General features: G+C 40.3%; 1 protein-coding gene across 3 annotated transcripts in view; it reads right to left on the reverse strand.

Annotated features, from left to right (window-relative positions):
* The window catches only part of CSMD3 (CUB and Sushi multiple domains 3), a gene marked incomplete at both ends in the record, with an annotated part of 1,095,706 nt that overhangs the window by 149,581 nt on the left and 933,076 nt on the right, over positions 1-13,049 (reverse strand). For all 3 annotated transcript variants that reach the window (XM_081258479.1, XM_081258478.1, XM_081258477.1), the window contains one exon: positions 7,258-7,382. In XM_081258479.1, coding sequence (XP_081114605.1) covers positions 7,258-7,382 — 125 coding nt within the window. The remainder of the gene's footprint in view (positions 1-7,257; positions 7,383-13,049) is intronic.

Consider the following 13,049-nt stretch of genomic DNA (forward strand, 5'->3'; position numbering starts at 1 on the left):
CAGAAGAGAATGCAGTGTGATCACAGAAGCAGAAATTGGAGTGATGTGGTCAGAAGCCAAGGAATGCTGGCAGCTACCAGAAGTTGGAAGAGGCCAGGAGAGGAATCTTCCCTAGAGCTTGAGCAGAGGGGAGAGTGAATGGTGGTGGGAGAGCAGCCCTGTCAGCACCTCAGTCTCAGGGCAGTAAAACTGATTTGGGACTTTTGGCCTCCAGTACCATGAGAGAATACATTTCTGTTACTTTAAGCTGTTGAGTTTAGGATTTGTTACAGAAGTGACAGAAAACTAATGCAGTTTGCCACTAGGATTCTGGGCAAATTGTGAATGTAGTTTGGCATATTAAACACACAGAGGGTATAGGAGACTCAAGTAAATGGCTGAGGACCCACTATGACAGAAAGCCAAATGAGAGTCCAGTAAAAGACTTTAAGTCTTTTACTTAAAGGAGCAGCTACAGATTCAGTGTTCAGAACTTTAAATTAGATGGAGTTGCCCATTATGACAACAGGATAGCTTTATGAGGTAATGAATTTCAAATAACTAAAACCTGGTATCTCTCATAGAAACATGCAAATCACATTTTACTTTGTTTGGATGATTATACTGACTCATTATCATCTCATTCTACAAATTGATACAATTAAGTAAACAACATTTTTTTAAACTGATTCATCACATAACAATTGCTCTTTGCTTGGTAACTCTGTTACTGTTAAATGTAGCTCCTTTGGAATTCTCCCTCCAATGTACCTTGCTAAAATAAACAGGGAAACAAATGAATACACTCCTCTCCACACACTTTTCATGTAACAGTAATACAACAAGTTCATTTATTTGTTGAGGTTATTTCCTCAAAATTCTCAATCACCTATCTTATTTGTAACTTTTTCAGCATTCCAAATGTTTTTTCTGTTCTTTCCACCAGTGGTTATCCCATTTCATTTCATATATGATTTATTGAATATTCATATAATTCTTTATTCACACACATGTTTAGCCCAACAGAATAAAATAAGTTAAACACTGCTTTAAATCTGGTGTACTAGCCAACTCGTTTGTAGGCGAAGTTAGTGAAATTTTAAATATGTCATATACTGTGTGTGTGTGTGTGTGTGTTATAATTTTCTATGATTTAGTGACATGTCTAAAATTAGCAAACATGTAAGACGTTAATTAGAAAAAAGCTCTTGGTAGTTATATAAAGTATTTAAAAAAGTCCAATATGCTTCACACTCTGTAAGTTTGATAAATGCTCTGCTAAACTCAAATTTTGTTTTCTAATGTACAATCATTAAATACATTGCTTCCTCAGTGAAAGATTTTTTTTAACATCTTTATTGGAGTATAATTGCTTTACAATGGTGTGTTAGTTTCTGCTTTATAACAAAGTGAATCAGCTATGCATATACATATACCCCCATATCTCCTCCCTCTTGCATCTCCCTCCCTCCCTCCCTATCCCACCCCTCTAGGTGGTCACAAAGCACTGAGCTGATCACCCTGTGCTAGGTGGCTGCTTCCCACTAGCTATCTATTTTACATTTGGTAGTATATATAAGTCCATTCCACTCTCTCTCAGTGAAAGATTTTATAGTGTCATTGATACAAGTGTCTGGTTTTGAACAGTGTTTGGCTAAGGCAGTGATATATCACATAACATTATCTACAGATGTTGTATTGGTCCATCATGCTATGTTAACTCCTTAAAGTGGCTTAAAACTCCACACCTTTTGCAGGTATTCATTGGTTCATTCTAAAATATTTACTGAGCACAGACTACAAGGCACTGTATTAGCTGCCAGAACAGACTTGGTTACTGCCCTCATGAGCTTATAGGTAATTAAGTAAAAGCAGTAACATGTGACAGGTGTTGCGATAAGGAAATTATAGGGATCTATGAGAACACATAGCAAGAGGACTTAATGTGGTTTCAAGTTCATGGAAGTTCTTCCACAGGAACTGTTTTTACCTTGAGACTGAAATAATGAATAAGAATAAGCCAAATAAAGGGAGATGATGGAGAGTGTTGCCAGCAGAGGGAAGAACATTCACAAAGGCCAAGAGGCAAGAGAGAGAGAGCCAGTTTGCTATAAAGAACTAAAACAGAGGCAAGAAATGAGGATAAAGCACAAAGGTGAAATCAGCTGTGTTGAGGAGTTAAGGATAGCAAGGACAACTGATGTACTGTAAAGTAGGAAAGTTACAGCATTAGATTTTTATTTTTAGAAAATCACTCTCTTTGCCCTATGAGGAAGAGATTGGAGGAGAATACGAACCCAGGACAGGGATGATGGCCACTTAAACTTGAGTGGTAAAAGTGTGGATAGAGAAAATAGACTTACTTGAGAGGTTTTTGAAAGACAGACCTGACACAGTTCTTTGTGCAGTTGGAGACAGAAAAAAAATCACCAAGGTTGTTGGCTTGTGCAACTGAATGGTTAAGGGATTCATTCTGAGACAGACCACAATGTGGAAGATTCACAACTTTGAGAAGAAAGTCATGAAGACAGCTTTGAACAGGTTGAATTAGAGATGTTAGAAGTTTAGCTCAAAATGTTCAGTGGGCAGTTGGATTAATGACATGCAGCTTAGGTGAAAGGTGTGGATTAGATATTTAGGTTTAGAAATCATCATTTATTCAAACTACTAGAGCTAATCAATGAATTTGGTAAAGTTGCAGGATACAAAATTAATGCACAGAAATCTCTTGCATACCCATATAATAATGATGAAAAATCTGAAAGAGAAATTAAGGAAACACTCCCATTTACCACTGAAACAAAAACAATAAAACACCTAGGAATAAACCTACCAAGGGAGATGAAAGACCTGTATGCAGAAAACTATAAGACACTGATGAAAGAAATTAAACATGATACAAACAGCTGAAGAGATATACCATGTTCTTAGATGGGAAGAATCAATATTGTGAAAAGGACTATACTACCCAAAGCAATCTACAGATTCAATGTAATTCCTATCAGACTATTAATGGCATTTTTTTACAGAACTAGAATAAAAAATCTTAAAATTTGAATGAAGATACAAAAGACCCCCAACAGCCAAAGCAGTCTTGAGGGATAAAAATGGAGCTGGAGGAATCAGACTCCCTGACTTCAGACTATACTACAAAGCAACAGTAATCAAGACAGTACAGTACTGGCACAAAAACAGAAATATAGATCAATGGAACAGGATAGAAAGCCCAGAGATAAACCGACACACCTATGGTCAATTAATCTATGACAAAGGAGGCAAAGATATACAATGGAGAAAAGACAGTCTCTTCAATAAGTGGTGCTAGGAAAACTGGACAGTTACATGTAAAAGAATGAAATAAGAACATTCCCTAACATCATACACAAAGATAAACTCAAAATGGATTAGAGACCTAAATGTAAGACCGGACACTATAAAACTCTTAGAAGAAAACATAGGAAGAACACTCTTTGATATAAATCACAGCAAGATCTTTATTGATCCACCTCCTAGAGTAATGGAAATAAAAACAAAAATAAACAAATGGGACCTAATGAAACTTAAAAGCTTTTGCAAAGCAAAGGAAAGTACAAACAAGATGAAAAGACAACCCTCAGAATGGAAGAAAATATTTGCAAACGAACCAACAGACAAGGATTAATCTCCAAAATATATAAACAGCTCATGTAGCTCAATATTAAAAAACAAACAACCCAATCAAAAAATGGGCAGAAGACCTAAATAGACATTTCTCCAAAGAAGACATACAGATGGCCAAGAAGCACATGAAAAGCCGCTCAATATCACTAATTATTAGAGAAATGCAAATGAAAAATACAATGAGGTATCACCTCACACCAGTTAGAATGGGCATCATCAGAACATCTACAAACAACAAATGCTGGAGAGGGTATGGAGAAAAGGGAACCCTCTTGCATTGTTGATGGGAATGTAAATTGATACAGTCACTATTGAGAACAGTATAGAGGTTCCTTAAAAAACTAAAAATAGAATTACCATATGACCCAGGAATCCCATTACTGGGCATATACCCCAAGAAAACCATAATTCAAAAAGACACATGCACCCCAATGTTCATTGCAGCACTATTTACAATGGCCAGGTCATGGAACCAACCTAAATGCCCATCAACAGATGAATGGATAAAGAAGATGTGGTACATATATACAATGGAATATTACTCAGCCATAAAAAAGAATGAAATTGGGTCATTTGTAGAGACGTGGGTGGATCTAGAGACTGTCATACAGAGTGAAGTAAGTCAGAAAGAGAAAAACAAATATTGTATATTAATGCATATATGTGGAACCTAGAAAAATGGTACAGATAAACTGGCTTGCAGGGCAGAAATAGACACAGATGTAGAGAACAAATGTATGGACACCCAGGGGGGAAAGTGGTCGGGGGTGGGGGTGGTGGTGGTGGTGTGATGAATTGGGACATTGGGATTGACTTGTATACACTGATGTGGATAAAATTGATGATTAATAAGAAACTGCTGAATAAAAATAATAAATAAAATAAAATTCAAAAAGTCAAAAAATAAATAATTAAAAAAGAAATCATTTATTCAATCCTTCATTTAAAAAAGATGTTTTCTGTTTATCTACTGTGATTCAGGTCCTGGACATCATCAGCACATAATGGTATTTGAAGCTGTGAAAGTAGACAAGGTGGCAGAGAGAATGGTGTAATGTGAGATTGACAAAGCCCACAGAATCTCACAAACACCATATGTGATGAAGTGAAGAAGAGGAGATCATGTTCCTAGATGTAGAAGCAGAAGCCATACATGTAGAAAAGAAAACAAAACAAAATCCAAGAGAGTATTGGGTAGAATGGAGGGAAAAGGTGTTTTAAGAGTGAGGGGAGAGGGCTTCCCTGGTGGCACAATGGTTCAGAGTACGACTGCCAAAGCAGGGGACACGGGTTCATGCCCTGGTCTGAGAAGATCCCACATGCCGTGGAACGGCTGGGTCCATGAGCCATGGCCACTGAGCCTGTGCATCCGGAGCCTGTGCTCCGCAACGGGAGAGGCCACAACAGTGACAGGCCTGCGTACCGCAAAAAAAAAAAAAAAAAAAAAAAAAGAGTGAGGGGAGAATGGGTAGGATAGAATGCTGCTAACGAAACAGGAAGGATGAGCAATTCAATGGATTTAATGGCATGGGTCCTCAGTGATCACTATAAGAATGACTCAAATAGAGCATTGGATGCTGAAGCCACATCGCAGGGAGTCAGAAATAGAGGATGAGAACTAGAGGGGAAATGCCAAGGTCATTATTATTTTAAGATGAGATAGAAATGGTCAAGCTGACGTCACTATATAAATGCTCTAGGATAATCTTCATAAATGTATAGGCATATGATATAGTAAATGTTCTAGGAAAGTTTTAAAGGTATCACCTCATTTCAGATTGTCTGGACAATCCTAAAATCTTTATTAATTCTACCAATAATAGGATAGGGTTGATTGATTATCTTCGAATTTTACAAGTTGACCATAAAATAATAGTACAACTAGCCAAATATAAGCAGTTTTTTGATTGTTAATATTTTTAAAACACTGAAAAAGTACATTTCAAGCTTTTTCATTGATTTATTGGCCTATTTTATACCTGACGCCTCAAGTATTTTTTTTGAATTTTCTGAAAAGTTATAAAGATAAATTCAAAAAGTTTATTATTTTTACTGAAAATTGTACTTCTAATTTCAGGTTTAATGAATGATGCCTTGACTACTTTTTCCATGACTGATATATATCTCAAGTTTCTAAAGCAAAACCCTATGACTCAATTGGAGAAACAGTCAAGTTATTTTTATAAAATATAGACTATGTAATACTTTGTGAAGCATAATTGTGTTCCATGGGGTAAATACTGACTCAGCAGTAAAATGCTATCAACTTAACCAGAAATAATTTCCTTCTCAAACAGAGTAGCTGGTCAAATTGCTCCCCCCACAAAATGGTCACAATTGAAGTAATATGGTAGATACTGTTGACTGTCTATAAAATAGCATTCATCTTCTTTGCTGACAGAGAATGGTTTTGTTCAATTAAATGAGAGCTGTGTATACCAGAGAAGGCTAAGCCCCTTGCCTGATCCATGTACCTAATCTTAATTTTTTTTTAAGACAAATCATAGTAAATCTTTTGTTATTGCCCAGTGTATGGCTTAAAAATGGGTACCATTGTAATTTTGGTCCATAGGACAGGAGGGAAAGTCTGCTGCGAGGTTTCTTGAAAAGTTCTCTTAACTGTTACAAAAGTACATAAAATAGAGAGATTCCATTTTGTCTATTGGCCATTGATGCGGAAGCCTGTTTGCCTAGAGCTTTTGTAGCCATCTCAAAACCATGAGAAAGGAAGTCCAAGAACTAAGCCAACATGCTAAGAATAGCAGAACAGAGAGATGGACAAAAAACCTGGGTCAGGAACCTCTGAAATAAACAATGCTTAAAGCATCCTACTCAAAGTTTCCATGTTATGTGGAGCAACACATTTTTCTTACTGCTTATGCTGTCTTGAATTGGCTTTCTGTTACTTGCAGGTGAAAAAATTAATGGTAAGTATCTTTCTTTTCTTTTGCTTTTTTTTAATTAGTTTCTGCTTTATAACAAAGTGAATCAGTCATACATATACATCTGTTCCCACATCCCTTCCCTCATGCATCTCCCTCCCTCCCACCCTCCCCATCCCACCCCTCCAGGCGGTCACAAAGCACCCAGCTGATCTCCCTGTGCTATGCGGCTGCTTCCCACTAGCTATCTACCTTACGTTTGGTAGTGTATATATGTCCATGCCTCTCTTTCGCTTTGTTACAGCTTACCCTTCCCCCTCCCCATATCCTCAAGTCCATTTTCAAGTAGGTCTGTGTCTTTATTCCCGTTTTACCCCTAGGTTCTTCATGACATTTTTTTTTTTAATTCCATATATATGTGTTAGCATACGGTATTTGTCTTTCTCTTCCTGACTTACTTCACTCTGTATGACAGACTCTAGGTCTATCCACCTCATTACAAATAGCTCAGTTTCATTTCTTTTTATGGCTGAGTAATATTCCATTGTATATATGTGCCACATCTTCTTTATCCATTCGCCCGATGATGGACACTTAGGTTGTTATCTTTCTTTTAAATTCAGCCACATCTGTCAAAAGCACTGGCTAAAATTCTAGAAATTACGTGCATCCTGTCATCTCTGAAAAAAATAACTTCAAATATACAATGAAAGAAGAAAAATTTAAATATTCTTACTTGAATGCCAGCTCCCTCTGGCACTGTCATCTTCCATACACAATTCAGATTGTTGTCATAAGGCTCAGGGTATCCAGGAGACAAAATAGTCCCTTTGCGCTTACTTAAAGTTCCACCACAGGGCACTGAAAGTAAAGCAAGCCAAGAAAGGGAGTTCATTCTAATGCAAAGAATTAAAATAGGAGAAAAGGTCAGAGATAACATCTTCGACAGATGCTAGACTTGCAAACACAGCCAAATCATACTATGTTTTAAGACTCATAAGAACAATGAAATTTGTCTTCCTATAGCACAAAAACCTTTAAAAAATAATTAGACAACACTAATGGAAAACTTACAATGGCATATCTAAAGTCATACTATAATTAACTCAATAATAGCATATAATTTGTATTACATTGCTAACAAGTTCACTGACACGTGTTAAAAATTGTTCAGACCCCGGAGGAAGATGGCGGAAGAGTAAGACGCGGAGATCACCTTCCTCCCCACAGATACATCAGAAATTCATCTACACGTGGAACAACTCCTACAGAACACCTACTGAACGCTGACAGGAGACCTCAGACCCCCCAAAAGGCAAGAAGCTCCCCACATACCTGGGTAGGGCAAAAGAAAAAAAGAATAAACAGAGACAATAGGATAGGGACGGGACCTGCACCAGTGGGAGGGAGCCGTGAAGGGGGGAAGGTTTCTACACACTACAAGCCCCTTCGCGGGCGGAGACTGCAGGTGGCGGAGGGGGAAAGCTTCGGAGTAGCGGAGGAGAGCACAGCAACAGGGGTGCGGAGGGCAAAGCGGAGAGATTCTGGCACAGAGGACCGGTGCCCTCAGGCACACACCAGCCCGAGAGGCTTGTCTGCTCGGCCGCCGTGGCGGGCGGGGCTGGGAGCTGAGGCTCGGGTATCGGCTTTCAGTCGGAGCGCAGGGAGAGGACTGGGGCTGGCGGCAGGAAGAGAGCCTGAAGGGGTTAGTGCACCACGGCTAGCCCGGAGGGAGTCCGGGGAAAGGGTCTGGAGCTGCTGAAGAGGCAAGAGACTTTTTTCCCTTTTGTTTCCTGGTGCGCGAGGAGAGGGCATTAAGAGGGCTGCTTGGGGAAGCGCCGGTGACAGGCACGAGCCGCGGGTAAGGCACGGACCTCGGAGACGGGCGTGGGCCGCCGCCGCCGCCGCCGCCGCCGCCGCCGCCGCCGCCCGCCCGCCGCGGCCCGCCGCCGCCGCCGCGGCCCGCCGCCGCCGCCGCCGCTGCCGCCGCCGCCGCGGGGCCTGTGTGCGAGCGCGGGTCACTGTCCGCCCCGCCTTCCGGGGGGCCTGTGCACCCCGCCACTGCTGGGGTCCCCGAGACCCGGGGACGGCTTTCCCGGGAAAGCGCACGGAGCGCCACGGGCTGCTGCAACGTCACGCCGGCCTCAGCCGCCGCAGGCCCGCCCCACACTGCGCGCCCCTCCCTCCCCTCTGCCTGAGTGAGCCAGAGCCCCCGAATCAGCGGCTCCTTTAAACCCGTCCTGTCTGAGCGAAGAACGGACGCCCTCCGGCGACCTACGCGCAGAGGCGGGGCCAGGTCCAAGGCTGAGACCCGGGAGCTGTGAGAGCAGAGGCAGGGAAATCTCTCTGTGCAGCCTCGGAGGCAGCGGATTAAAGCTCCACGGTCCATTTGATGTGCCCTGCGTCTGTGGAGTGCATGAATGGACAGCGAATCATCCCAAATTGAGGAAGTGGACTTTGAGGACAAGATTTAAGACTTTCCCCCCTTTTCCTCTTTTTACAACGAATTATTCCAAATTAAGGAGGTGGACTTAGAGAGCAAGATTTCAGACTTCTCGCCCTTTTCCTCTTTTTACAACGAATTATCCCAAATTGAGGAGGTGGACTTGGAGAGCAAGATTTTTGATTTTTCCCCCTGCTCTCTTTTTGTGAATGTGTATGTGTAATCTTCTGTGTAAGATTCTCTCTGTATAGCTTTGCTTCCACCATATGTCTCAGGGTTCTATCGGTCCGTTTTTTTTTTTTTTTTTTTCAATAATTACTTTCTAATTTTAATAACGCTACTATATTTCATACTTTATTCTATTTTACTTTACCTGCTCTTTCTTTTTTTCCTACTCTCCCTTCCTCCCTCCCTCCCTCCGCTCCTCCTTTCCTTCTTTCTTTTTCTTTCCTCCCTCCCACCCTTCTTCTTTCCACTTTCTTTTTCTTTCCTTCCTCCCTCCCTCCTGTCTTTCTTCCTTTCCTTTCTCCCTCCCTCCCTCCTTTCTTTCCTTCTTTCTTTCCATCCTTCCTCCCTCCCTCCCTCCCTCCTTTCTTTCTTCCTTCCTTCCTTCCTTCCTTTCTTCCCTTCTTCCTTTCTTTCCCTCTCTCTTTCTTTCTTCTACTAATTCTTTCTTTCTACTTTTTCTCCCTGTTACTCTGAGCCGGGTGGATGAAAGGCTCTTGGTGCTGCAGCCAGGAGCCAGTGCTGTGCCTCTGAAGTGGGAGAGCCAACTTCAGGACACGGGTCCACAACAGACCTCCCAGCTCCACATAATATCAAGCAGCGAAAATCTCCCAGAGATCTCCATCCCAACACCAGCACCCAGCTTCAGTCAACGACCAGCAAGCTATAGTGCAGGTCACCCTATGCCAAGCAACTAGCAAGGCAGGAACACAACCCCACCCATTAGCAGAGAGGCTACCTAAAAACATAATAAGGCCATAGGCACCCCAAAACACACCACCAGACGTGGACCTGTCCACCAGAAAGACAAGATCGAGCCTCAACCACCAGAGCACAGGAATTAGTCCCCCCCACCAGGAAGCCTACACAACCTACTGAAACAACCTTAGCCACTGGGGTCAGACACCAAAAACAACGGGAACTACGAATCTGCAGCCGGCAAAAAGGAGACCCCAAACACAGTAACATAAGCAAAATGAGAAGGCAGAAAAACACACAGCAGGTGAAGGAGCAAGATAAACACCTACCAGACCTAACAAATGAAGAGGTAATAGGCAGTCTACCTGAAAAAGAATTCAGAATAATGATAGTAAAGCTGATCCAAGATTCTATTTCCATGATCCATAATCTTGGAAATAGAATAGACAACATGCAAGAAACAGTTAACAAGGACCTAGAAGAACTAAAGATGAATCAAGCATCGATTAAAAACACAATACATGAAATGAAAAATACTCTAGATGGGATCAATAGCAGAATAACTGAGGCAGAAGAACGGATAAGTGAGGTGGAAGATAAAATAGTGGAAATAACTGATGCAGAGCAAAATAAAGAAAAAAGAATGAAAAGAACAGAGGAGAGTCTCAGAGATCTCTGGGACAACATTAAACGCACCAACATTCGAATTATAGGGGTTCCAGAAGAAGAAGAGAAAAAGAAAGGGACTGAGAAAATATTTGAAGAGATTATAGTTGAAAACTTCCCTAATTTGGGAAAGGAAATAGTTAATCAAGTCCAGGAGGCACAGAGAGTCCCATACAGAATAAATCCAAGGAGAAATACACCAAGACACATATTAATCAAACTGTCAAAAATTAAACACAAAGAAATCATATTAAAAGCAGCAAGGCAAAAACAACAAATAACACACAAGGGAATCCCCATAAGGTTAACAGCTGATCTCTCAGCAGAAACCCTACAAGCCAGAAGGGAGTGGCAGGACATAATTAAAGTGATGAAGGAGAGAAACCTGCAACCTAGATTACTCTACCCAGCAAGGATCTCATTCAGATTTGATGGAGAAATTAAAACCTTTACAGACAAGCAAAAGCTGAGAGAGTTCAGCACCACCAAACCAGCTTTACAACAAATGCTAAAGGAACTTCTCTAGGCAAGAAACACAACAGAAGGAATATACCTACAATAACGAACCCAAAGCAATTAAGGAAATGGGAATAGGAACATACATATCAATAATTACCTTAAATGTAAATGGACTAAATGCTCCCACCAAAAGACACAGAGTGGCTGAATGGATACAAAAACAAGACCCATATATATGCTGTCTACAAGAGACCCACTTCAGACCTAGAGACACATACAGATTGAAAGTAAAGGGATGGAAAAAGATATTCCATGCAAATGGAAATCAAAAGAAAGCTGGAGTAGCAATTCTTATATCAGACAAAATAGACTTTAAAATAAAGACTATTAGAAGAGACAAGGAAGGACACTACATAACGATAAAGGGATCGATCCAAGAAGAAGATATAACAATTGTAAATATTTATGCACCCAACATAGGAGCACCTCAATACATAAGGCAAATACTAACAGCCATAAAAGGGGAAATCGACAGTAACACACTCATAGTAGGGGACTTTAACACCCCACTTTCACCAATGGACAGATCATCCAAAATGAAAATAAATAAGGAAACACAAGCTTTAAATGATACATTAAACGAGATGGACTTAGTTGATATTTATAGGACATTCCATCCAAAAACAACAGAATACACATTTTTCTCAAGTGCTCATGGAACATTCTCCAGGATAGATCATATCTTGGGTCACAAATCAAGCCTCGGTAATTTTAAGAAAATTGAAATTGTATCAAGTATCTTCTCCGACCACAATGCTATGAGACTAGACATCAATTACAGGAAAAGATGTGTAAAAAATACAAACACATGGAGGCTAAACAATACACTACTCAATAACGAAGTGATCACTGAAGAAATCAAAGAGGAAATTAAAAAATACCTAGAAACAAATGACAATGGAGACACGACGACCCAAAACCTATGGGACGCAGCAAAAGCAGTTCTAAGGGGGAAGTTTATAGCAATACAATCCCACCTTAAGAAACAGGAAGCATTTCGAGTAAACAACCTGACCCTGCACCTAAAGCAATTAGAGAAAGAAGAACAAAAATACCCCAAAGCTAGCAGAAGGAAAGAAATCATAAAGATCAGATCAGAAATAAATGAAAAAGAAATGAAGGAAACGATAGCAAAGATCAACCAAACTAAAAGCTGGTTCTTTGAGAAGATAAACAAAATTGACAAACCATTAGCCAGACTCATCAAGAAAAAAAGGGAGAAGACTCAAATCAATAGAATTAGAAATGAAAAAGGAGAAGTAACAACTGACACTGCAGAAATACAAAAGATTATGAGAGATTACTATAAGCAACTCTATTCCAATAAAATGGACAACCTGGAAGAAATGGACACATTCTTAGAAATGCACAACCTGCCAAGACTGACTCAGGAAGAAATAGAAAATATGAATAGACCAATCACAAGCACTGAAATTGAAACTGTGATTAAAAATCTTCCATCAAACAAAAGCCCAGGACCAGATGGCTTCACAGGTGAATTCTATCAAACATTTAGAGAAGAGCTAACACCTATCCTTCTCAAACTCTTCCAAAATATAGCAGAGGGAGGAACACTCCCAAACTCATTCTACGAGGCCGACATCACCTTGATACCAAAACCAGGCAAGGATGTCACAAAGAAAGAAAACTACAGGCCAATATCACTGATGAACATAGATGCAAAAATCCTCAACAAAATACTAGCAAACAGAATCCAACAGCACATTAAAAGGATCATACACCATGATCAAGTGGGGTTTATCCCAGGAATGCAAGGATTCTTCAATATACGCAAATCAATCAGTGTAATACACCATATTAACAAGTTGAAGGAGAAAAACCATATGATCATCTCAATAGATGCAGAGAAAGCTTTCGACAAAATTCAACACCCATTTATGATAAAAACCCTGCAGAAAGTAGGTATAGAGGGATCTTTCCTCAACATAATAAAGGCCATATATGACAAACCCACA

The sequence above is a fragment of the Mesoplodon bidens genome (genome assembly GCF_964165515.1).
Source record: "Mesoplodon bidens genome assembly, chromosome: 16".
NCBI lineage: Eukaryota > Metazoa > Chordata > Mammalia > Artiodactyla > Ziphiidae > Mesoplodon > Mesoplodon bidens.